The following is a 27505-nucleotide window of genomic DNA, read 5'->3' as shown; positions in this document are numbered from 1 at the left end:
TTTACTTCTCTTCTATGAACATTTCAGTTCTCTTGTGGATAAGTTTTTAAATTAAACTCTCAATTGTGAGGTAATTTTAGATTCACACATAGTTGTAAAAATAATAGCCCAAGTAACCTGTACCACTTTCTACCCACTGGTAACATTTTCCAAAACTGTGCTACAGTATGACAACAAAGATGTTGGTATTGTTACAGTGAAGATACAGAACATTTCCATCACCAAAGGACTCTTTCATACTGCCCTCTTATAGCCACGTGTTAACTTGCTTCAGTCGTGTCCAACTCTTTGCAGCCCCGTAGACTATAGCCCACCAGGCTCCTCTGTCCATGGGATTCTCCAGGCAAGAATACTGTAGTGGGTTGCTATTTCCTCCTCCAGGGGATCTTCCCAACCCAGGGATTAAACCCACGGCTCCTGCGCTTCCTGCATTGCAGGCGGATTCTTTACCTCTGAACCACCAGGAAAGCCACAGCCAATTCTTTTTTCCTTAAAAAAAAAAAAAAAAAAATTATTGGAGTATAATTGCTTTACAATATTTTGCTAGTTTCTGCTGTACAACAAAGCGAATCAGCTATATGTATACATAGATCCCCTCCCTCTGGAACCTCGCTCTTACCCACCCCCACCCCACCCACCTAAGTCATCACAGAGTGCTGAGCTGAGCTCCCTGTGCTATACAGTGGGTTCCCACCAGCTGTTTATTATTTATTATGGTAGCCTCACCCACTTCTATCCCATTCCAACCCTCTCCTCAACCACTGACAGTCACTATTCTGCTGTGCTGTGCTTAGTCGCTCAGTCATGTCCAACTCTTTGCGACCCCATGGACTGTAGCCTGCCAGGCCCCTGTGTCCATGGGGACTCCAGGCAAGAATACTAGAGTGGGTTGCCATGCCCTCCTCCAGGGGATCTTCCCAATCCAGGGATTGAACCCAGGTCTCCTGCATTGCAGGCAGATTCTTTACCATCTGAGCCACGAGGGAAGCCCAAGAATACTGGAGTGGGTAACCTATCCCTTCTCCAGAGGATCTTCCCAACCCAGAAATCAAACCAGGGTCTCCTACATTGTAGTGGATTCTTTACCAACTGAGCTACCAGGGAAGCCCCACTAATCTGCTGTCCGTTCCTAAATTCTCTCATTTCAAGAATGCTCTATAAGTGGAATGACACATTATGTAACCTTCTGGGATTGGTTCTAACAAAATTCAGCATAATTCTGTGGAAGTTCATTCAGGATTTTGCATGCGTCAATGCTTTGTCCTTTTTTATTGCTGAGTAGTATTCTATGGCAAGGAAGTATGACAGTTTATTTACCACTTACCCACTGAAAGAAGTCTAGATTGTTCCAGTTTTGAGTTATTATAATAAAACTTACATGAGCATTCATGTGAAAGTTATATAAATGTGAATCTTCATTTCTCTGGGATAAATGCCCGGGAATACAATTGCTGGGTCATATAGCAGTTGCATGTTTATTTTCTTTAAGAAATTGCCAACATCTCTCCACAGAAGACATACAGATGACCAAAAAGCACATGAAAAGATGCTCAACATCACTAATTATTAGAAAAATGCAAATCAAAGCTATTAATACAATGAGGTATCACCTCACACCAATAAGAATGGCCATGATCAAAAAAAATCTACTAATAGTAAATGCTGGAGAAGGTGTGGAGAAAAGGGAACCCTCCTACACTATTGGTGGGAGTGTAAGTTGGTACAACCACTATGGAAAACAGTATTACAGTTCCTTAAAAAACTAAAAATAAAACTACTGTATGACCCAGCAGTCTGACTACTGGGCATATAGCCAGAGAAAACCATGTTTCAGAAAGACACACGCACGTCAGTGTTCATTTTAGTGCTGTTTATAATGGCCAGGACACGGAAACAACCTAGATGGCCATCAGCTGATGAATGAATAAAGATGTGACACCTGTTAGTATAGACAATGGAATATTACTAAGCCATAAAAAAGTAATGCCATTTGCAGCAATGTGAATGGACCTAGAGATTGTCACACTGAGTGAAGTAAGACACAGAAAGACAAATATCTCATGATATCGCTTATATGTGGAATCTAAAAAAGGGTGGAAGTGAACTTATTTACAGAATAGAAGTTGAGGCACTGATGTGGAAAGCAAACTTATGGTTACCAGGGAATGGAGAGGAGGATAAACAGAGAGATTGGATTAACATATACACACCACTATATATAAAACAGATAACTAATAAGCACCTGCTCTATAGCACAGGGAACTACTCAGTACTCTGTAATGACCTATGTGGGAAAAGAACATTAAAAAAAAGGGACATATCTCTATGTATGATTGGTTCAATTTGCTGTATACCTGAAACTAGCACAGCATTGCAAAGCAACTATACTCCAATAAAAAAAAAATTTTTTTTTTTAAACGCCAAACTTGTTTTCCAGAGTGGTTATATTCTTTTAGACTCTACCAGCAATGTTTGAGTGACACATTTTCTCTGCCATTATTGCCCACATTTTGTGTTGTTACAAGTTTTAAAAATTTTAACCATTGTTACATTTGTGATAATATCTTTTTGTGGTTTTGTGTTTCCTGAATTGCTAATGATGTTGAACTTTTCATGTGCCTAATTGCCATCTGTATATGCTCTTCAGTGAGATGTCTCTTCATGTTTCATGTTCTGCCTATGTCCTGCTGCTGCTGCTGCTAAGTCGCTTCAGTCGTCTCTGACTCTGTGTGACCCCATAGACGGCAGCCCACCAGGCTCCCCGTCCCTGGGATTCTCCAGGCAAGAACACTGGAGTGGGTTGCCATTTCCTTCTCCAACGCATGAAAGTGAAAAGTGAAAGGGAAGTCGTTCAGTCGTGTCTGACGCTCAGCGACCCCATGGACTGCAGCCTACCAGGCTCCTCCATCCATGGGATTTTCCAAGCAAGAGTACTGGAGTGGGGTGCCATTACCTTCTCCGGCCTATGTCCTACTTGGACTATTTCCCTTTTTAAACTGTTGGGTGTTGAGAGTTCTTTATGTGTTCTCCATACTCGCCTTTGTCAAATATGTGGTTGGCAAATATTTTCTCCCACTCTATAGCTTATTTTTTAGCTTCTTCTTTTGCAGAGCAAAAGTTTTGAATTTCAGTGAAATCTTAATTTATAAACTTCTCCTTTTATGGACTGTGCTTTTGGTGTCTGGTCTAAGAACTCTTTGCTTAGCACTAGATCCAATGATTTCCTCCAATTTTTTTTCTAAATGTTTTATAACTTTATATTTGAGTTCAAGATTCATTTTGAGTTCATGTTTGTATAAGGTATGAGACTTAGATTGAGATTCACTTTTTTCCCTGTTGCTTCAGCATCATTTATTGAAAACGCTATCCTCCACTGAATTGCTTTTTCACCTTTGTCAGAAATCAGTTGAACATATTTGTGTGGGCTTCCCTGGGGGCTCAGCTGGTAAAGACTCCGCCTGCAATGAGGGAGACCTAGGTTCGATCCCTGGGTTGGGAAGATCCCCTGGCGAAGGAAAAGGCCACCCACTCCAGTATTCTGGCCTGGAGAATTCCATGAACTGTATAGTCCATGGGGTCGCAAAGAGTCGGACACAGCTGAGCAGCTTTCACTCTCTCTGGGTTTCCTGTTCCATTCCGTTGTTCTGTGTGTGTGTGTGTGTGTGTGTGCGTGTGCGCGTGCATGCACGTGCCAGATGACGTGGTCTTGACTTCTGTAGCTATACTGTAATTACTGAAATCTAGTGGACTTGTTTCTCCCCTTTTATCCACTATTTCAGAGTTGCTTGAACTATTATACTTTCTCTGCCTTTCCCTGTACATTTTAGAATACTTCTGCCTACATCCATAAAAACTCATGCTGGGATTTTGATTAAAGTTGTGTTAAATCTGGACATCAGTTTGGGGAGCTGTACTGTGTCATGTCTTTCAACCCATGAACATGGTGTGCCTCTCCATGTAGGTTTTTTAAACTTTCTTTTATCAACATTGTATAGTTTTCAGCATACATGTATTGAACATGTTTTGTTAGATTCATGCCTCTTTGGTGTTTTTGAAATGATTATATAAATGAATGGCATTGTATTTTCATTTTCTACGCCAGTGTGTTTATTTGATAGACTACAGGAGCAAATCAATTTTTGTATGTTCATCTTGTCATGCATACCTTGAAGATATTACAAATTAGATTCCAGACCACCACAATAAAGCAAATATTGCAGTCATCTGAAGTTTTTGGTTTCCTGGTGCATATGAAAGTTATTTTTAAAAATATGGCTAAAAAATGCTGTCACCTGAGCTTCGTCAGATCACTGATCACAGATCACTATGACAAATGTAATGATGAAAAAGTTTGAAATATTGCAAGAATTACCAAAATGTGAGCCAGATGCACAAATTGAGCAGATGCTGTTTGAAAAGTGGTACCAACAGGTTTGTTTGACACAGGGTTGCCACAGACCTTCGATTCGTATAACATGCAACACCCACAAACCATAATAAAGCAATGCTCCACACAGTGAGGTTCGCTTGTATTTTGTGACCTTGCCAGACTTGCTTACTTGTCCTAGGAGTTTTTTTTCCAGAATTCCTTGGGATTTTTTATGTGGACAATCATGCCATCCAAATAGGAACAGTTTTTTTTCTTCCTCTTCAATCTGTATGCCTTTTTAAAAATTGAAATCTAGTTAATGTACAATATTATATAATTTACAGGTGTACAGCATAATGGTTCACGATTTTTAAAGGTTATGTTCCACTTGCAACTAAAAATATTGGCTACACTCCGTTGTGTTGTGCAACATATCCTTGTAGCTTGTTTATTTTGTACGTAATAGTTTGTACCTCATAATCCCCTACCGCCATCTTACCCTCTTCCCTCTCCCACTGGTGACCACCAGTTTGTTCTCTGTGTCTGTGAGTCTTTCTCCTTTTTGTTATTTTCACTAGTTTGTTTTATTTTCTAGATTCCACATGCAAGTGATACCATGTGGTGTTTTGTCCTTCCCTGTCTGCTTTATTTCATTTGGCATTCGGTTCAGTTCAGTTCAGTTCAATTCAGTCGCTCAGTCGTGTCCAAGTCTTTGCGACCCCATGAATTGCAGCACACCAGGCCTCCCTGTCCATCACCAACTCCTGGAACCTACCCAGACTCATGTGCATCGAGTCGGTGATGCCATCCAGCCTTCTCATCCTCTGTCGTCCCCTTCTCCTCCTGCCCCAATCCCTCCCAGCATCAGGGTCTTTTCCAATGAGTCAGCTCTTCTCATGAGGTGGCCAAAGTACTGGAGTTTCAGCCTCAGCATCAGTCCTTCCAATGAACACCCAGGACTGATCTTCTTTAGGATGGACTGGTTGGATCTCCTTGCAGTCCAAGGGACTCTCAAGAGTCTTCTCCAACACCACAGTTCAAAAGCATCAGTTCTTCGGTGCTCAGCTTTCTTCACAGTCCAACTCTCACATCCATACATGACCACTGGAAAAACCATAGCCTTGACTAGACAGACCTTTGTTGGCAAAGTAATGTCTCTGCTTTTCAATATGCTATCTAGGTTGGTCATAAGTTTCCTTCCAAGGAGTAAGCGTCTTTTAATTTCATGGCTGCAATCACCATCTGCAGTGATTTTGGAGCCCCCAAAAATAAAGTCTGACACTGTTTCCATTGTTTCCCCATCTATTTCCCATGAAGTGATGGGACCGGATGCCATGATCTTCATTTTCTGAATGTTGAGCTTTAAGCCAACTTTTTCACTCTCCTCTTTGACATTCATCAAAAGGCTTTTTAGTTCCTCTTCACTTTCTGCCACAATACCCTCTAAATGCAGCAATCTGTATGCCTTTGTCCTCCTTTGAGAAGTTAGTAAAGTCTCCTCTGTTCATGGAATTTTTCAGGCAAGAATACTAGAGTGGGTTGCCATTTCCTACTCCAGGGGATCATTCTGACCCAGGGACCAAACCCACATTCTTGTGTCTCCTGCATTGATAGGCAGATTCTTTACCACTGCGCCACCTGGGAAGGCCCTGAAGTATATGAAGCACTAAATAAATATTTGTTGCGTGGATGGATGGATAGATGGATGGCAGGAAGGAAACATAAACATACCTGAGGCCAAGGAGATAAGAGCAGTTCAAGTTAGTAATGTTTAGCAAACACCTACCATGGAGATTCAGAGAGGAGTAGGAGGAGATTTTATTCATTGTCTACTTGGGAAGAAATAACAAATACTAAAATATCTGTAATATGTTGTAAAAAAAAAAAAAGTGACATGCCATGAGAAGTTCATAAAAAGTGTTATGAAGGTTCAGGGGAAGTAGAAGTCCATTGCAGCTGAGGCATTGGAGAAGTTGTCTTTTGAGCTAGACTCTTTGGAGTTGCTTATATTTGCTTCTGAATTATGTGGTTTCCAAAAAAAAAAAATAACACATGAAAGTTGGAGCAGAGGGTGTTGTGGCAGAAGAGGGATGTGAATCTGGGACCAGACTAGATGGCTTTGCCTGCTCTATCATAAATTTATCAGCATTTCGTACGCAGCCGTTGATGAGCCCCCACCACTTCTTGCGAGCAGAACCTGACAGGCTCCGATGTTATCTGCACACACACCTTTTCCTTGCTTGTGACGGTGCCTGTGTGTGTGTTTACATTTGCACCTGCACCCCAGTGATTTGGAGACAGTTCTTTCTACAGAGCCAGGCCCTAAAGGAGGACACGTCAACTGAAACACACACTTTAATACCTCTAAAACCTTCACTGTGCTGTCCACACCCCTGCATTATATACAGGCACCTGAGGCTTGCACACACACAAGCGCACACAGAGTTTGGTACACAGTGGCCTGAGCAAGATTTTAGGCAACTGTAGTTGAAGGTACTCACATTTATTTTCCTCAGCTCTATCCTATTCCTTTATCTTCACTTCCACCGAAGGCTTATTAGGCACCAGTTATGTCCCCTGACCTTCTAGATTCTGTCAGGAGTTCATGTAAGAAGATTCAGTCTATGGCCATACCACCCTGAACGTGCCTGATCTCGTCTGATCGCAAAAGCGAAGCAGGGTTGGGCCTGCTTAATACTTGGATGGGAGAGGATGATTCAGTAATCAATCCAGTACCTATTTACTGATAACCACCTATGTGCCAGGCTCAGCTGTAAACACGGAGAATATAGCGTGGGATAAAAAGAGCCGATACCGCCCTCGTGAAGTTTCCGTTCTAGGAGCTGGATAGAATCAGCAACCCTACGGTGTTTTAGGTGGTGTGGCTGCTGGTGAGATCAGCATAGCAGAGTAAGGGGGAGAGAGTGTGACTATTGGGCGGCCAGAAAAACCGTCTGTCCAGTAATGTGACATTTAAATAGTGACGTGATGGAATACATAAGCAATGGGAATGTCTGGGGAAGGAGTATTCCAGGCAGAGGGAACAGCCAGAGCAGAGACCCTGAGGCAGGAGTGTTCGGCCAGCGTGGCTCAAGCAGAATGGGCGCGGCAGAGAGGGGCAGGGCTGAGGTGAGGGTTGTGGGTGAAGGGGTGTCGCCTGGGGCTCACTGGCCACTGTGGGGACTTCGGCTTTTGCTCTGAGTGAAGTGGAAAGCCAGAGGACACTTTGTGCAGAGAAGTGCTGTGCTCTGATTGACGCCAGCTTCGATGTCGGGAACAGATTGCCGGATGAAAGCATAGAAGCAGGAAGGCGGCCGAACGGTGGACTTGACCAAGTGGGTAACAGTGGAGGTGTGGAGAAGTGACCGGGTTGTAAATGTATTTTGAAACTGTTTGGACCAACAGGATTTGCTGTTGGGTTTAGGATTTGATGACTGACATCAAGATTTTTGGCCTGGGCAGCTGGAAGGTTGGAGCTGCTTGTAACTGAGATGGGAAACGTTGAAGGAAGAACAGACTTGGAGGATAGGAAGAGCTCAGTTTAAAGGAAGTTTGTGATGCCAGGGCTTCTCTGATGGCACAGTGGTTAAGAATCTGCCTTCCAAAGCAGGGGGCGCGGGTTCGAGCCCTGGTTGGTAGCTACGATCCCATATGCCGTGGAGCAGCCAAGCCTGAGCGGTGTTGCCACTGAGCCCTCGTGCACAACTAGAGTCCATGTGGCTTGATGAAAGATGCAACGTGACACAACAAAGCTTCCTCATGCCCCAGCTAAGACCCGATGCAGCCAGATAAATAAAATGTGTTTTTAAAGAAAGATTTGAACAGGTGGCTGACAAACACATGAAAAGATGCTCAATATCACTCATTATCAGAGACATGCAAATCAAAACCACAATGAGGTACCATTTCACACCAGCCAGAATGGCTGCGATCCGAAAGTCTACAAGCAATAATGCTGGAGAGGGTGTGGAGAAAAGGGAACCCTCTTATACTGTTCGTGGGAATGCAAACTAGTACAGCCACTATGGAGAACAGTGTGGAGATTCCTTAAAAAACTGGAAATAGAACTGCCATACAACCCAACAATCCCACTGCTGGGCATACACACCGAGGAAACCAGAATTGAAAGAGACACGTGTACCCCAATGTTCATTGCAGCACTGTTTATAATAGCCAGGACATGGAAGCAACCTAGATGTCCATCAGCAGATGAATGGATAAGAAAGCTGTGGTACAGTACACAATGGAGTATTACTCAGCCATTAAAAAGAATACATTTGAATCAGTTCCAATGAGGTGGATGAAACTGGAGCCTATTATACAGAGTGAAGTAAGCCAGAAAGAAGAACACCAATACAGTATACTAACGCATATGTATGGAATTTAGAAAGATGGTAACCATAACCCTGTATGCGAGACAGCAAAAGAGACACGGATGTATAGAACAGTCTTTTGGACTCTGTGGGGGGGGGGGGATGATTTGGGAGAATGCCATTGAAACATGTATAATATCATATAAGAAACGAATTGCCAGTCCAGGTTCGATGCAGGATACAGGAGGCTTGGGGCTGCTGCACTGGGATGACCCAGAGGGATGGTACAGGGAGGGAGGTGGGAGGGGGGTTCAGGATTGGGAACACATGTATACCCGTGGCGGATTCATGTTGATGTATGGCGAAACCAATACAATATTGTAAAGTAATTAGCCTCTAATTAAAATAAATAAATTTAAATTAAAAAAAATAATAAATAAAGATTTGAGATGCCTGTTAGTGAGGAGCAGGTATGAGACTCTAGAGTTCTATAGATGGGTTTGGGCCGGAGCTATAAATTTGCGAATTACAGCAGTTAGATGACTTTTAAAGTTGTGAAATTAAATAGAATAACCTAAGAAGTAGATATAGAAAGAAAAGAGTCTAAGAACTGAGCATGGGGGCATTCCAGCCTTTAGAAGTCAGGGAGACGAGGAGGAACCAGAACTGGAAACTGAAAAAGGGAAGCTGGGAGATAGGAAGATTGAGAGTGAGCACTGAAGCCAAATGAGGAAAATGCTTCAAAGAGAATGGAATAATAAACTGTTCTCAGATGTTGCTGAGAGATCAAGTAAAATCCAAAAGTTGCTTTGAGTGTTGAAGTCTTTAAGACCTCTGTTGAAGGAGGTGGGGGTTGGGGGCAGCCTGTTTGTATTGCTTCCAAGAAAAGAATGGGAGGAGAGGAAACAATGATTAACACTGTAGAAATCTCTGAGGTTTTTTTGTAAAGAGGAGTAGAAAACTGGGCCATAGTTGGAAGGGAATGTGAGATCAAGCCAAACTTTTTTTTTCTGAGATGGGACAAGTTGGTGTCCTGGTGGGAATGATCCTAGGAGGGAAGGAAGATGCAGTGAGTGCCAAGATACAGTGTTGCCCCCTGTAGTGAGAGGGGGTGATGCTCTAGTGGAAGAAAGTGGGCCTTAGACTGGGTGGACCACCCCTGCTGCACAGTAATAAAGTACTTTGCTCTAATGCAGGCAGACTGGTAAATACGGTAATGGAACAGACTGGTAAATACGGTAATGGAACATGTGTAGATTCTCTTCTGCTTGCTTGTATATTCTCATACCAAAGAGTGGAGGTGCTACAGGTTTAAAGAGGGGAAGGTTCAGAAGATTGCCAAAGAGCAACGGAAAATCACGGACCAGATCAATGTAGTCAGACTGTCACAGCATGAGGGCTCACTTGAGCTTAAAGTGAGAGCAGCCAATGTGGTTGTGTGATTTTCTCCGGCTCCACTGAGTGGGAACAGGCAGAGTAGGTTAAGCATTAGACTTAGTCAAGGGTTATGGTTTCCCAGATAAAGAGAGGAAGAGAAGCAAGAGAATGATTATAATGATGGATCACAGGAACAAGACAGGTAGAAGGAAGTGAGGATGGAGATAGAAGGTGAGAGTGCAAGGTGCCAGGATTAATGGAGTGAAGTCTCAGTGAGGTCTAAAGAACCGTGATGGCAGTCAGATCCTTGGCATTGGTGGCGCTTCAGGGTTGCATCACAGTGCTTTGTGTGCAGTATAAACCCTATATGGTAGGTAGGACAGTTGGTGGTGATCTTCTATTCTATAGATAAAGTGGTGGTTCTCATTCTATAGATAAAGCAAGCTCCAAAGAGATAAATAACTTTATGTGAAAATCGCACAGCTAGTCCGTGATGAAGCATAGACTCCACCCGAGGCTCTGTTTTATTTGTGGTATCTTTTTACCACTTCGTGTGATGTCTGCTCACAGATTACTCAGTCTCACTGAAGACGTGGAATGTAGACAACCACATAAGGAAGTGTGCAACTGAGTTAAATTCTATAATATGGCATGACATAAGGAGTTTATTCATTCAGTAATATATATTGAATGCTTATTAGGTACAGGGCTGTATTGTAAATACTAGGGACATAGTATTATCCACTGTATATAGTGAATGACATGGGGGAAATTCTGAAGTTATGTGCTTCAGGGAAGTTTTAGAAGGGTTTCTGTGTGATTCTGGGTAAAAAGCACCAGGTGCTGAAAGCTTGGAAGCTTTTTTCTCCACTACCTGCTGTTTGTGACATTGTTGCTTCAGCTCACTCTGTCTTAGTGGGGGGCCCCATCCATAAACTGAGATGTTACAGCTTTGCAAGTTCCACCCTGACTAAAAGTCCTGTGAGTTTGAGGCTGTATTCTAGCTTGATGGAATAATTGTGTAAAGTCTTTTAGCCCTCATCTGACTTCTTGAAATGACATATCTCATTTCATAGTGATAAGACCCTGTTTCAGTAGTGAAATGCTGCAGTAACGTGTGTACTAAAGTCATCTGCTGTGTCTTAAACTCTGCTGCTGCTGCTGCTAAGTCGCTTCAGTCATATCCAACTCTGTGCGACCCCATAGACGGCAGCCCACCAGGCTCCCCATCCCTGGGATTCTCCAGGCAAGAACACTGGAGTGGGTTGCCATTTCCTTCTCCAGTGCATGAAAGTAAAAAGTGAAAGTGAAGTGGCTCAGTCATGTCTGACTCCTAGCGACACCATGGACTGCAGCCTACCAGGCCCCTCCATCTATGGGATTTTCCAGGCAAGAGTACTGGAGTGGGTTGCCATTGCCTTCTCCGTCTTAAACTCTGGGGAAACACAAAAAGGAGATAGAGGCCACGCTCGGCCGGCAGGTGCAACAGTCCCCACCCTTAGCCTGGTGATATCTGAGGACCTGTGAAAAGCTTTGAAGTAACTCATGACTTTCCCCCTCCTCTCACTCCTTCCTGTTCAGGCCTGGAAGAAGCGCTGGTTTATCCTGCGGAGCGGCCGGATGAGCGGTGACCCCGACGTCCTGGAATACTACAAGAACGATCACTCCAAGAAGCCCCTGCGCATCATCAACCTGAACTTCTGCGAGCAGGTGGATGCCGGCCTGACCTTCAACAAGAAGGAGCTGCAGGACAGCTTCGTGTTCGACATCAAGACCAGCGAGCGCACCTTCTACCTGGTGGCCGAGACGGAGGAGGACATGAATAAGTGGGTCCAGAGCATCTGCCAGATCTGCGGCTTCAACCAGGCAGAAGAGAGCACAGGTACGAGACGCTTCTCGGTAGGGACCAGGCAGGCGCCTCCTGGCAGTGGCTGGGCCCCTGGGGCCCAGGGAACGGCCTTCAGACTTCTTGAACAGCAGAGTGGGCTTTAGCTAAAGGCTGTCCTCTGAGGCGGGGGGGAAGTAGGCAGAGGATAAGAGTGTGAAGGGCTTGGCCACAGTAGAGGGCCTCCTAGCCCTGAGTCTGCTCACATGGAAAGCAGGCATGCTGGGGTTATGATGAAGCTCGAGGTACTTGATGGCATTTCTTCAGGTACCTCCATGCTACCCCGTTTCTCAGGTCTGCCCTTCCCCCCCCTCAGCTCTCTAGCTGTCTGCGCCTGGTTAACCTGTCACCCACACACGGGCAGCTTGCACCTTGCTCTCTTCTTTGATGCATCCTCTGTCCACTCCTGTCCTTTGTTTCAGAACAACCTGCATGGTTATACTTGCCACTTTTCTGGCAAGGGGAGGTGTGGGATTCTTTGTGAGTACTGTTGATGTACAATCCACTGTTCTTTATGTTTCCCTGGGAATGGACACATGAGAAGGGGGAGATTCTGACTTGTGTTCAGATTTTGTTAGCCCTCACAGAAAGAGTAGCTCAACATTTTTAAGTGAGGCTTCAGTTGCAGAAATGTTCTTTGACATTTGTTTGGGCTTATCCCCAACTCTAGGATGATTGAGGAGTAGGGTTCTTTTTGTGTGTGTGGCTGATGGAAAGCCTAAGTTAGTAGTTTCCTAAACCTGGTTACATATCAGAATTAAAGAGGAACATTTTTTAAATGTTGATGCTAAAGATACATATCAAATCAGTTAGCTAAGAATGTCAGGGGTGGGACCTAGGCATCCGTCTTTTAAAGGCTTCACACCGAGTGGCAAGGGTCTGGGGCTCAGCATCCATTTTTTGTAAATAATTGAAGGCTGCATACAATCTCTGATTCCTATACCTGCTTTCTAAACTTTTTAGAACCCTTTAAAAACATAAAAACTGTTTCTAGCACATCAACAACATCAGCCTCATCTGGGAACCTATTAGAAATGAAGATTCTTAAGCCCCACCCCAGACTCAGTGAATCAGAAAACTCTGGAGGTGTTTTAACCAGCCTGCCAGGTGATCTGATGCATGGTTAAGTTTGAGAACCACCGATTTAGACTGTTACTATCAGAGTGGGATTTATGGATGAGCAGCATCAACCTCTCCTGGGAACTTGTTAGGAAGACAGAAAACTTCTGCTCAGACTTACAGGATCAGAATCTGCATATTTTTTTAAGTTTCTTATTCTGAAATAATGTTAAACTTACAGAAGAGGTGCAGAAATTGTACAGCAAGTTCCCATGTATCTTTCATCCAGCTTTCCCTAATGTTAATATCTTTCTTAACCAGAGTATAGTTGTCAAAATATTGATTGGTACAATACAGTTAGTTGCAGTGTATTGGGCTTTCACTTGTTTTTCACCAACGTCTTTATTCTGTTCAGGATTCGGTCCAGGATAGCATATTAGATTTGGTGGTTCTGCCTCTAGGGCCTCCAATCTGGGATGCCAGTTTCTCAGCCTCTCTTGTTTTTCTTTGACCTTGACACTTATAAGGCATACTGGCTAGATATTTTGTAGAATCTCCCTCAGTTTGAATTTGTATGATGTTTTTTCATGATTAGATTGAGGTCTAGGGGAGACTACCACAGAGGTAATGTGCCTTTCTCTGCACGTTGTATCAGGAGACACATGGTATCAATATGCCTTATTACTGGTCATGTTACCTCATCGCTTGGTTAAGATGGTATCTGACACATTCTTCTGCTGTAAAGCTGCTATCTGTGCTTTCATAATTAATAAATATTTTGCAGGAAGTACTTTAATGATGTGCAAATACCCCATTTCTGCTTAAACTTTTGCCCACTAATTTTAGCATTCATCAGCTGATCATGTTTGCAACCGTTATTACCATGGTATCCTAAGGAAGTTTTGTATCTCCCTCTGAATTGTATTAAGATACCTAGGTGATTTGTAGGCACAGTAAAATCTGAGAAGCTCTGGTCTGGATTATTTGTTCACAAACCTGGTGGGTCATCAGAATCACCCTAAAAACTTTCCTCTTTTAATTTATGGGTACTGATTCAGTAGATCTGACTTAGGGCTGCAAAACAGTTTTGAGATACTCCTCCTACAGAATGGGAGGAATTATTTCCAAATCATATCTGATAAGGGTCTAGTATCTAGAATATAAAAAGAACTATTACATCTCAGTAACAACAACAACAAAATAACCTCATTTAAAAATAGGTAAAGGATCTGAATAGACATTATTCCAGGGAAGATATACAAATAACCAGTAAGCCCATGAGAAGATGCAAAAATGTTGGACATCCTTACTCATTAGGGAGATGTGAAACAAAGCCACAATGAGATAATACTTCACACCCCTAGGATGACTGTAATCAAAATATGGACAGTGACCAGTGTTGGCCAGGATGTGAAGAAACATACTTTGCTCATGCATCCTACCTCATATGTTGCTGGTAGGAATGTAAAATGGTACAAATGAAACTGTTTACAAAATGGAAATTGATTCACAGATACAGAAAACAAGCATATGGTTGCCATGGAGGAAAGGAGGATGATAAATTTGGAGACTGAGATTGACACGTACCCACTATTGTATATAAAAGATAATAAGAACCTACGGTATAGTGCAGGGAACTCTGTTCAGGACTCTGCAGTGACCTATATGGGTTTGGAGTCTAGAAGAGAGTAGATTTGTGTATTATGGATAGTTGATTCACTGTACAGCAGAAAGTAACACAACATTATAAATATACACCAGTTTAAAAAATTGTGTGTGTGTGTGTGTGTATAATTTGATACATATATACACACATATATGGTCACATTTTCATTATCCATTCATTCCTCAGTGGACCTTTGGTTGTTTTCATGTCACTCCCACTGTAAATGATGCTGAAATGAACGTGAGGGGGCAGATAACTCTTCCAGACAGTAATTTCAGTTCCTTCAGTGATATATCCAGAACTGGAACTGTTGGGTTGTATGGTTATACTTTTAATTTTTTGAGGAAAGCCTCCATACTGTTTTGCATAGTGGCTGTACCAATTTATATTCCCACCTCTAGTCCACAAGGGTTCCCTTTTCCCCATATCTCTGGTCACACTTACCGCAATCTTTTTGATACTAGCCATTTAACAGGTGTGAGATGGTATCTCGTGGTTTTGACTTTATTTGCATTTCTGTACCTGTTGACTATTCAGATATCTTCTTTGGAAAAAGGTCTATTCAGATTTGCTGTCAAATGATATGAGTTCCTTGTGTATTTTGGGTATTAACACCTTATCAGATATGAGGTTTGCAAGTATTTCTCTCACATTCCTGAGGCTGCTTTTTCATTTTATTGTTTCTTTCTTTCACTGTGCAGAGCTTTGTAGTTTAATGTAGTCCCTCTTGTTTATTTTTGCCTTTTCTACTTGTGCTTTTGGTGTCACATCAAAAAAAAAAAAAAAATCATTGCCAAGACCAATGTCAAAGAACTTTTCCTCTGTGTTTTCTATTAGGATGTTTATAGTTTCAGGTCTTACATTTAAGTCTAATGCATTTCAAGTTAATTTTTGTGCATAATGTGAGATTGGGTTTTAATTTAATTTTTTTTTTTTTTTTTTGCGTGTAAATATCTGGTTTTCCCAATACCATTTACTGAAGAGACTTTTCTCCTTTGAGTATTCTTGGCTCCTTTATGAAATATTGACCATATACTGGGGCTTTTTATTCTGTTCCACTTGTCTGTGTGTCTGTTTTTTTATTAATATGCCAGTACCATGCTGTTTTGATTACTGTAGCTTTATAATATACTTTGACATCCAGAAGTGTGACCCCTCCAATTTTGTTCTTTCTCCACATTGCTTTGGCTATCTGGGGTGATTTGTGGTTCCATATGAATTTTAGGATTGTTTTTTCTATTTTTGTAAAAAAAAAATGTCATTGGAATCTTGATGAGGATTGCACTGAATCTGTAAATGGTTTTGGGTGGTATAGACATTTTAACAATACAGATTCTTAAAATCCATGAGCACAAGTTATCTTTACATTTATTTGTGTTGAAGTCCTTAATTTTTGAGCAAAGGGCTTTTGCCACTTGGCACTGGGCTCTGCAAATTATGTAGCTGATTGTGCCTGGACTAGATGTCCTTCCCTAGGAATTGTGTGATCTTTGAGGAAGGATTATGAAGCCCCATTTTGCTCTTAAATTCTTTGGTACAATTTTTGCTTTCTGGGTGGAATTTTTGGTTCCATCTGACCAAATCTTTATTATTATAGCTTTTATGGATTTTGTTTTACATTTTATTTTTGATGGAGGAATAAAATGCTTATGCAAAAAAAAAAAAAAAAAAAGAGGAAGAAAATAAGAAAGAGGTTTTTAAAAAGCAGGAGAAAAAATCCAGAGACCCTCTAGTCTCAAAGCTTTCGTAAATGTGAGAAGTAAGTCCAAGGAATACATCAGATTTTAGGAAATATGTATAATGGGGTTGGGGAGGAACTGGAAAGAAAGTTACTTTGAACTATTCTCTTATGGGATTAGAGGTGTCCCTACAAAAAAAATTTATCCTTAAAATGTAGCAAAATTTATTCCTGGTGCAAATATCTTGTTTTTAAATCATGTATTTTAAAAACAGTTACTGTCTGAATCCCTACTTTAACTATATAGAATTTAAGTATGATTCAAATTCAAATATGTAGAACTGCATCATCTGGGCTTACTTTCTTTTGGTAGGAATATTCATTTGTTCATTCATACATTGTTCATTCACTCAGCAGATCTTTATGGAAGACTTATTCTGTGACAGTCCCTGTCATAACCACTGAGGCTACAGACTATAAAGATGAACAGTAGAGTTCCAGCACTCGGACCTCATAGTCTAGTGGAGGGAACAGACATAACCAGACAGTCCCAGGGAAGTTCTATAACAGAAGCATCACCAGGGATGGAGGCACCAGCCCACACACCACCAGCTCAGTGAAGGAAGGAAGAGGGAGAATGTTAAGGCGGCAACAAGTAAGCAAGTCAGTATTTTTCAACAGCTTTGTCTGTTAGACAGTATATTCCCTTTAACTTTTAACTTCTTTTATAAGGGATTATTTAATAGATCTCTAGTGTGTTAATTGTCAGAGCAAGAATATTAGTTGTCTATGATGGAGGTTTAGGATTCTTTGTGAGATCTTTCTGATGAAACCAAATGGGCTTTTCTTCCTCTGGTAGAATCTGGTATGTAACAAGATTCAGCCACATAATAGGTTTTGTTTTAACTTAGAAGCTTTTCCTAAAAGTGTGTCTTATCTATGAAACCCTCAGGTAAGGAGAGGAAGATTAATCATCTAAGTCAGTGTTTCTTTTAGAATCAGGATATGAGGAAAAGCAGGAAGGAAGTTAACATTTGACTACCTACTTTTGCTAAAGTGCTTTATTTCATTTAATCAACTGTGTTTCCATTTCTTTCAAAAAAAAAAAAACAACTGAGTGCTATTTTTTTTCCCATGCCTAACACTCTAGGACTAAAGCTCTTGTCTGTCATACCCATGCATTGGCTGGGTTCAGACAGACTCTGCAGCCCTCATCTGCCTAAGTGAAAGTGAAGTCGCTCAGTCGTGTCCCACTCTTTGTGACCCCATGGACCGTAGCCTACCAGGCTCCTCTGTCCATGGGATTCTCCAGGCAAGAATACTGGAGTGGGTTGCCATTTCCTTCTCCAGGGGATCTTCCCAACCCAGGGATCGAACCCAGGTCTCCTACATTGCAGGCAGACGCTTTAACCTCTGAGCCACCAGGGAAGCCAAGCTTTCTCCTAAATACAGCGCCACTCTCCTGTTGCTGGGGCTTGCTCACCTGCCTCATGTGGGATGCATCCTGTACTCATAGGTAACCCTCAGTGACCACAAAAGGACATAATAGGAGCTGTGTATTGAGCATCTACCCTTTGTAAAATAGGGTGTGTAAAATACATTCTTACTCGAAATGCACAGTAATCCTTTGAGGTAGCAATGATCTTGACTCACGGTCACAGCTAGAAAATGATGGAGCCGGGATTCTAGTCTAACCCGAGTCTGACTCTGCATTCTCACACGCCATCTCTTTGCCCCGGCCCTCCTGGAATGTGAACATCAGCCAGAACCAAGCCCTGTTGTTTTCGCCCCTGTGGATGCCACATATTAGGTTGAAAGCACTCTTTGACCCCTTCCGCCGGGGTCCTGCAGCTGGCTCAGGTTTCCCTCCTTACCGGTCCATATTGCTGAAATCCTCGGGCTGGACTATTCCAAGAATTTAGTAACTTGTAGAGCTTTAACCCAGCCATCAGTCTCTGTTGGTCAGTCTCTGGTGGGTGGGTGAGGGGTGTGCCTGAGCTCACATCCCAACTCTGGGATGATGTGAAGAAGTCACTTGATTGAGGTCTTAGTTTCCTTTCTTCAAACAGAGAAAATCTTTTCATCTACCAGTTCTGTTTCTCTATGAGCTTATCAGCACAGACCTTAGACCACTGGCAGCCCCTCAAGTTTCATATTTCCCAATGGAGGATTCACATTGGTTTCTATGCAGAGGTGTCCCCAAGACCTGTGTGGTCCATACCCTCACTTGCTGTTGGTCCTGTAGAAATTCCTTCTCATACAGAGCCTCCTCCAAGTACATATTCCTTGTTTCTTTTTTTTTTTTTTTTAAGAGTTGTGATGGGACCTGTCATTTAAAAAAAAAAAAAAAAAAAACTTGTGTTTTTCACTTTCAGCTGGAAGGAGTTCTGTGGCAGATGGAGTCTTTTTTTAATCCTTCTTGCCACCCCCAGCTTCTTCTTTCTGCTACGACTCTCCAATTCCTCACATATTTCAGCCAAAAATGCTTAGGATAAAACCTGCCTAGTATCAAGACCAAACCAAGAGTGACACAGAGTGTGAGTATTGACCCAAGGGTGGGGAAAACAGGAGGCTGACAGGAAGCCAAGAACAACGCTCGGGAAGGAAAAACAGTTCCAAGAGTGAATATCAGGATTTCAGGTCATATATGTGGAGTTGGCTTTTTGTTTGTTTGGGGGGGTGGGTGTGTGTGTGCGTGTGTGTGTACACGCATGCACAAGCAACAGTAAGAACCCTGCCTTCTCTGGGAATCAAAACAGCCTTCAGTCCCCCGAGCAGGGAGCAGAAAGCTGCTCTGAACTGTGTTTACGAGCAGGCAGAGCCGAGACCTCACGTTTGTGGCTCCGTCATGGGCAGCTGTCCCTGACCAGATGTACCACACACAAAAAGAACCAGCTCCCAGTGCGGAGCTTGGATGAATTATTCATGGGCTCAGGAGCCACCGACTGCTTGGAAGGCCCCCAGCCCTTTGAATCCTCTAAGCCAAGAGCTTCTCGTCCCCGGTGGCCCCCGCCTTCCTCTAATCCCATGGCCAGTGCAGGGCCTGCACAGCCCCTCACTCTCACATGTGCTCTGAAAGGCACACTGGCTGCTGCTACTTATGTGCTCTAGACGTTGAATAAGTGTCTCTCGGAGGTGTTACCATCTGTAATGTGGAGATGATGCTCCCTCACCGAGGGGTTGGGGGGAAGCTGGGGAAGTGCATAGGTGTGCAGTGTGAATGGCAGTGGCTTGTTTCTCTGCTTTCCATGTAGTGCTTTCGGTGAATGTGACGATGTTTATATCTGAAGGTCAAGATGAACAGGATATGATTTAAGTCCCTGTTGTTTTTAGAGAACTGTACAGTCTATAGAAACACTTATACGCAGTCTCCTTTGAGCATAAAGATACAAGAGAGGCAGGGCCGCTAGCGTGATCCCTGTTGCACAAGTAAGGAAGCTGAGGTTTAAAGGCACTGACGTTCCCGAAGAAGCAGTGTCGCCAGGTCCAGACTCTTAAGAGCTTTAACTCCATCCTAGGACTGTGTGCTCTGATTCCTTTTCATTGGTCCCAATCCCTTTTCACAGACCTGTTTTTTTTAATCAAACTTTAAACTTTTTGTTTTGTATTGAGGTATGGCCAATTAACAATGTTGTCATAGTTTCAAGTGAACACAAAGGGTCTCAGCCTTATAGATACATGTATCCATTCTCCTCCAAACCCCCTCCCATCCAGACTGGTACATAACATTAAGTGGCGTTCCATGCGCTATACAGTAGGTCCCCAGTGGGTATCCATTTTAAATATAGCAGTCTGTACATGATCTTTCCACAGTCCCTAACTATCCCTTCTCCTCCCCATCAACCATAAGTTGGTTTTCTGAGTCTCTTTCTGTTTTGTAAGTTATTTTGTATCATTTGTTTTTAGACTCCACAGTAAGGAATATATGATATTTTTCCTTTTCTGTCTGACTGACTTCACTCAGTATGACAATCTCTAGGTCCATCCATGTTTCAGCAAATAGCGTTATTTCATTCTTTGTAATGGCTGAGTATAGATGCATTGTATAGATGTGCCACAGCTTCTTTGTCCATTCCTCTGTTGATAGACGTGTGGGTTGCTCCCACGTCTTGGCTGCTGTAAACAGTGAGGCAGTGAACACTGGGGTGCGTGTAATCTTTCAGATCATGGTTTTCTCCAGATATATGCTCAGGAGTGAGATAGCAGGGTCCTACAGTAGCTCGATTTTTAGTTCTTTAAAGAACATCTATACTGTTCTCTATAGTGGCTATTCCAGTTTGCATTCCCATCAACAGTGTAAGAGGATTCCCTACTCTCCACGCCCTCTCCGGCATTTGTTGTTTGTGGAGTTTTTTGAGGATAGCCATTCTGACAGGTATGAGGTGGCATTTCATTGTAGTTTTAATTTACATTTCTCAAATTATTAGCAAAGTTTAACATCTTTTTCTTCTGCCCATTGACCATTAGTATGTCCTCTTTGCAGAAATGTCTATTCACATCTTCTGCCCAGTTTTTGGAGTGGGTTGTTTGTTTTGATACTGTTAAGGGTCATAACCTGTTTGTAAATTTTGGAGACCAATCCCTTATCAGTCACATCATTTGCAAATATTTTCTCCCAATCTTTGGATTGTCGGTTCATTTTGTTTATTGTTTTCTTTGCTGTGCAGAAGCTTTTGAGCTTAAGTAGGTCCCATTTGTTTAGTTTTGTTTATTTCCATTTTTCTGGGAGATGGATTGACAAAGATGTTATTGTGATTTATGTCAGAGAATGTTCTGCCTATGTTTTCCTCTAGGTATTTTATAGTGTTGGGTTTCACATTTAGGTCTTTAATCCATTTTGAGCTTATTTTTGTGTATGGAGTTAAAGAATGATCTAATTTCATTTTTTTACATGTGGCTATCCAGTTTTCCCAGCACCAAATGTTGAAGAGACTGTCTTTCCAGCACTGAGTAGTCTTACATCCTTTGTCATAAATTACTGTACCATAGGTGCATGAGCTTATTTCTAGGTTTTCTGTCCCATTCCATTGATTTATATTTTTTGCTGGTACCGTACTGTTTTGATGACTGTGGCTTTCTAGTATTGTCTGAAGTCAGGGAGCCTGATTTGTCCAGCTCAGTTTTTCTTTTTTGAGAATGCTTTGGCTATTCGAGTTCCTTGGTGTCCCCGTACAGATTTTGAGATTTTTTTGTTCTAGTTCTGTGAAAAATGCCATTAGTAATTTGATAGGGATTCCATTGAATCTATACATTGCCTTGGGTAGTATTGTCATTTTGGCAATAGTGATTCTTCTAATCCGTGAACATGGTATATCTTTCCATCTGTTTATGTCTTCTTCAATTTCTTTCATTAGCATCTTATAGTTTTTGGAGTATAGGTCTTTTGCCTCCTTAAGTAGGTTTATTCCTAGGTTGTTTTTTTTTTTTTTTATGTGATCGTAAATGGATTTATTTCTTGAATTTCTCTTTCATATTTTTTGTTGTTAGTGTATAGAAATGCAATAGATTTCTGTATATTAATTTTGTAACCTGCAACTTCACCAAGTTCATTGATGGGTTCTAGTAGTTTTATAGTACATCTTTAGGATCCTCTATGTATAATACTATGTCATCTGCAAACAGTGGCAGTTTAACTTTTTATCCAATTTGGATTCCCTTTACTTCTTTTTCTTTTCTGATTGCTATATCTAGGTCTTCCAAAACTATGCTGAATAGAAGTGGTAAAAGTGGGCATCCTTGTCTTGTTCGTGATCTTAGAGGGAAAACTTTCAGCTTTTCACCATTGAGTATTATGTTAGCTATAGGTTTGTCATCAGTTCAGTTCAGTTCAGTCGCTCAGTCGTGTCCGACTCTTCGCAACCCCATGAATTGCAGCACACCAGGCCTCCCTGTCCATCACCATCTCCCGGAGTTCACTCAAACTCATGTCCATCGAGTCGGTGATGCCATCCAGCCATCTCATCCTCTGCCGTCCCCTTCTCCTCCTGCCCCTCAATCCCTCCCAGCATCAGAGTCTTTTCCAATGAGTCCACTCTTCGCATGAGGTGGCCAAAGTACTGGAGTTTCAGCTTTACCATCATTCCTTCCAAAGAAATCCCAGGGCTGATCTCCTTCAGAATGGACTGGTTGGATCTCCTTGCAGTCCAAGGGACTCTCAAGAGTCTTCTCCAACACCACAGTTCAAAAGCATCAATTCTTCTGCGCTCAGCTTTCTTCACAGTCCAACTCTCACACCCATACATGACCACTGGAAAAACCATAGCCTTGACTAGACGGACCTTTGTAGGCAATGTAATGTCTCTGCTTTTGAATATGCTATCTAGGTTGGTCATAACTTTTCTTCTAAGGAGTAAACGTCTTTTAATTTCATGGCTGCAGTCACCATCTGCAGTGATTTTGGAGCCCCAAAAAATAAAGTCTGACACTGTTTCCACTGTTTCCCCATCTATTTCCCATGAAGTGATGGGACCAGATTCCATGATCTTCATTTTCTGAATGTTGAGCTTTAAGCCAACTTTTTCACTCTCCTCTTTCACTTTCATCAAGAGGCTTTTTAGTTCCCCTTCACTTTCTGCCATAAGGGTGATGTTATCTGCATATCTGAGGTTATTGATGTTTGTCATATATGGCCTTTATTATGTTGAGTTATGTACCCTTTATGTCCACTTTCTGGAGAGTTTATATCATAAATGGGTGCTGAATTTTGTCAGAAGCTTTTTCTGCGTCTGTTGAGATGATCATATGATTTTTATTCTTGAATTTGTTAATGTGGTATATCACAATGATTGATTTACATATGTTGAAAAATCCTTGCATACCTGGGATGAATCCCAGTTGATCATGGTTTATGATCTTTATGATGTATTGATGGATACAGATGGCTAGTATTTTGTTGAGGATTTTTGCATCTATGTTCATCAGTGATATTGGCCTCGTAGACCTGTTTATTGTGGCTGTTTGTAAATCACAAAATAGCCAGCAAGGAAGAGAAGCAAGAAGTTGATATATCACTGAGAGCTTTACATATACAAAGTGCTATCTGTGCACTAATATTAATCTCAAAGGGCTAAATTAGCAAGACAACATGATCCATCTCAAAGTAGCCAACAAACTACTGTGAACTAAAAGCTCAGGGAGGTTAGATCACCAGACCCCCATTTGCAACTCTTGAAGATTTTGAAATAAGGCCAGAGCCTCCTCCATATCCTGTCTCTTATTGTAGCTTTTTCTCTTCTTAAACTCCCTAGCAGGAATTTCACGACAGTTGCATGACTAACTCTATGGAAAGATGACCTTCCAGCCAACTGTTCTTTATCTGTCCCTACTAAAATTTTGGGTGAGACTGCCCCCCTTTAAGCATTTTGTAAATATTTGAAAAGTGAAAGTGTTAATCACTCAGTTGTATCCAACTCTTTGTGACCCCACGGACTGTAGCCTGCCAGTCTCCTCTGTCCATGGAATTCTCCAGGCAAGAATACTGGAGTGGGTTGCCATTTCCTTCTCCAGGGGATCTTCCCAACCCAGGGATCGAACCCAGGTCTCCTGCATTGCAGGCAGTTCCTTTACTGTGTGAGCCACTAGGGAAGCTCCATAAAATATGGAAATGCTTCACGAATTTGCATGTTATCCTTGGGCAGGGGCCATAAACTTCTAGTAATCCATGAGTTTTCCCAGTAACTCAATAGCAGAATTATTTTAAGTCCTGGTTCCCTCTGAGATGAAATGATACTCATCAATATGCTTTTGGGAAAGTCTTCAACCTCCAGTGGAGGAATATTATCAGGGTCTTCAAACAGCTCCTTCCTCTCCAGGAGAATGATTAGTGCCTGAAAGGTCAGGCCCCCTTATTCCAGCTGGACTTCTTACAGCAGGGAGGGCTGTGGTGGAGTCAGGCAGTCCACTCAGATACCTTCTGGTGACCTTGGTCCTTCCCCCTCACACAGGGAGTGGTGCCAAGGGAGAAGCAGGGGTTAGAGGGAAAAGCTGGGAGTAGACGAGGCTGGGGAGGGAAGAAGCCTTTCTTGGAGACCTCACCCTATCTCTCTTCTCATTCTGGGAGGACCTTTTCCTGCCTTGTTCCCTCCCCTACCTTTTGTATTTTGCCTTTTTAAACTGAGTTCAGATCTCTCACTCCTCTGGGGGACCTTTGTGGGAAGCTTAGAGCAAATGTGGGAGGTGGTAGGCAGCTTCCCCCGCAGACTGACACAGGTCCCTTGAGGAGTGAAGATCAGAGTGAAGACTGACCCAGGCCCCAGCCCAGAGGCGGAGGCAGATGTCTGAATCACCCACCCTTTTTTTCCAGAGACAATGAGGAAAATAAACATCCAGACCAGTTTCCAGCCAGATCCGAAGTCCTCAAGCCCTATTTTGAAAAAGAAAATGTTATTCTAAATAACCCTGAAATATCAGACCTTCCTCGATTTTTTGTTTGTTTGTTGTTTTTTGTCCACAGCTGGGTCTGGTCACCCTGAGAGTAGGCTCTGAGCTGGGACATGAACTCCATAAAATCCACACAGACACTTTTGCATTGTCCTGGAACAGGCTTCAACCCTGACTTGCAGCAAAGTCCAGACCCTCTGGAGGAGGCAAGGGAGACAGGGAGAAACCTGACCCTCTTTGCTTCGTTCTAAGCCTTGATCCTCCTTCCTGCTTTCCCTCGTGTACCAGAGACTGCCCTTCAGCACCCCAGCCAGCCAGCTTAGATTAAGTCTAGTGTTACCTGCCAAACCCACAGACTGTTAGAAATGAGAGCGCCTCACCCCAGCTCTTCAACACCAGAAGCTTTGGATAACTTCCAGACATCCCATGAGATGCTCCCCCCTTTCCTGTTCTTTGAATATTTCTAATTATCTCTAGTGAAGGAGGGTAATAAATTATTGTGGAATTGGTCCCAGACCAGACTCCAAAGCCCAACATAACTCTAATTTTTGGCTAAAGGTAGAATTAGGATTTTGAATTTAGTGGTAAGGTCACCTTGGACCTCTAAAGCTCTTGGTTATGGTTAAAACATCCAGCTATATAGAGTTCTGCCCAGGATTTTGAACTCTGCAAAATCAGTAGGTATGGTCACCTTTCTCTGAGATCTGAATTGGGAGTCAAAGTCCTGATTTTTTATTTCAGCTTTGTTATTGAATCCAGTGTGTAGCTCTTGGTTTCTTCAACAGTAAACGAGGAGCTTGGGGATCAGTGATTTTCAAACTTTTTTTTTTTTTCCTTGCAATGCTTGTTAACTAAATCTTACATGGACACAATATGTGAAACAGGCGAGAAGGAGCTGTTCTAAATGTTGCAGGGGAGGTGGAGTCAAGCACTGTAAGCTGGCGTTGGGCCCAGATGGCCTGCCCTCCTTCTCGCCCTTGGTGGCCTGGGAAGGCTGGAACACAGTGCAAAAATATTGGTCTGCAGCAACTATTGCCAAACAAGGTCCCACAGACCAGTGCTGAGCTGTGAAAAATGTCCTCAGTCCACAACAAAAACAAAAACATAATGAGAATGTAGTCAGTTTTCATAAGGCTAAATGTAGTCAGATTTCATAACTTGCCTTTATCCAGAGCTTCTCTTCTTAGGGCTGTGCGTGTTTGTCAAAGTGTCCTTGTGTTTGTGTGTGTGTGAAATGACAGTTACAGTAAACAATAGTTTTTCCATATTCACAGTAAAAATTTGTGAACCCTGTGTGTCAGTTTTTTAAAGTGTACAAACAAATAAACAGAGAGGCAGTGTTTTCACTCCTCCATAAGATGGAAAAGTCTGGGGAGCGGTCATCTAGAGGTTACATGGTGTCGGGATCACCCAGTTCCCAGCCTCTGCTTCTGTACTCGGCCAGAGGCCTTTGGACTCTGCCTTCCCATTGAGGCCCACCCTGCACCCCAGCCTTGAGTCAGGGCTTTGGGATTCTTCATCCTTTTTGCTCAGTTCTGACCTTCATTTTGCGTGTAAACTGAGGTCAGCCCTGGGACTTTGTCTACTTTTCCTATTCTTGAGTCATTTCCTGTTAACCTGACTGTCATCTCGAATTCCACCTAGGCCTGTACCCTCTCCTGCTTTTATTTAGCCCCTCTCTTACCCGAACCAGTAAGCCAGTGGCTGGAGCCCATCTACCCAGTGGCTGACTTCCAGGTGGCCAGTGGTCTACCTGAATTTCTGATGAAAATCTGCTTCTGCTTTCCCTAAACATGCTTCTTCCTCCTCTTGGCCTCTGCTGCCCACGTGGCTGGGTGATCCCAGTTTCTGCTCTACATTCACTCACTCAGCACACTGAGTACCTGTTTTTGGGTCACGTTCTAGGGTCATGTGCCAGCGAAGAGCTTAAGCCATGATCTCGCTCTCGAGCTTTATCAAGTCCTCTGGCTTGTGTTCTTTCTGCCACACTGCCCCTGGAGCCCTTCTTAAAGTGACTGCCTGCCTCCTCTGTGTGTTGTACCACAGTCTGGGGTACTCTGGGGCCCTCTGTCTTCACCAAGATTTGCCTGCCTTTAACTGAACTCTGCCTTGGCTATATGCCAGAATATGACTAACAGATTAAAAAAAAAAAAATTGAGGTTAACCTCAAGTGTGAAAAGAAAAAGTTTTTTTCAGACTTCTGAGTTTAATTTCAATATCAAGGTAGTGATAGAAATTGAAGTTTTAATCAACTTAGGTTAAAACCCATCAATACAGGATTTTCTGTTACTTCAGGTTTCTCTCTTCTTTTATCCCCACATAAATAGAAATAAATAACCAGATATTTATTTTTCCATCTATTTATTGAATTATAATTAACAAAGCTGTATATATTTAAAGTATACATCATGACTGTTTGATATATGCAAACATTGTAAAATGATTACCAGTCAGGGCAATTAACACATCTACCACCCCAAAGCTCAGGTTTCTCTTGCTTTCTCTGTGGGCTGCATGTTCAAGTTCCCAAGAGCTTAGGGAACTGAAACTAATTCGCCAAGGCTAGAGTACAGAGTCTGGGAATGAGGGGAGACTGAGAGACTGAGGTTGGGAACATGGCCCTTCTATCTTTCTGGCACCACATTAGTAGAGACTCATAGCAGCTGGCCAGTGATGATTCAAATGAATGATTTAGTTATAGTGTTTGCTTATAACTTTGTAAATAGTTATAATTATATAAAATGACAGTTTGAAAATGACAGTTTACTTCCAAACATTG

At 42.4% G+C, this 27505-nt stretch overlaps 1 protein-coding gene across 1 annotated transcript in view; it reads left to right on the top strand.

Annotated features, from left to right (window-relative positions):
• Positions 1 to 27505, top strand: part of GAB2 (GRB2 associated binding protein 2) — a 183790-nt gene that overhangs the window by 113767 nt on the left and 42518 nt on the right. Inside the window, exon 2 of the mRNA XM_027531764.1 lies at positions 11641 to 11941. Coding sequence (XP_027387565.1) covers positions 11641 to 11941 — 301 coding nt within the window. The remainder of the gene's footprint in view (positions 1 to 11640; positions 11942 to 27505) is intronic.

This window comes from Bos indicus x Bos taurus, chromosome 29, assembly GCF_003369695.1.
Source record: "Bos indicus x Bos taurus breed Angus x Brahman F1 hybrid chromosome 29, Bos_hybrid_MaternalHap_v2.0, whole genome shotgun sequence".
NCBI classification, from domain to species: Eukaryota; Metazoa; Chordata; class Mammalia; order Artiodactyla; family Bovidae; genus Bos; species Bos indicus x Bos taurus.
Note: the sequence above shows the minus strand (reverse complement) of the source record. Positions and strands in the feature narration are given on the sequence as shown.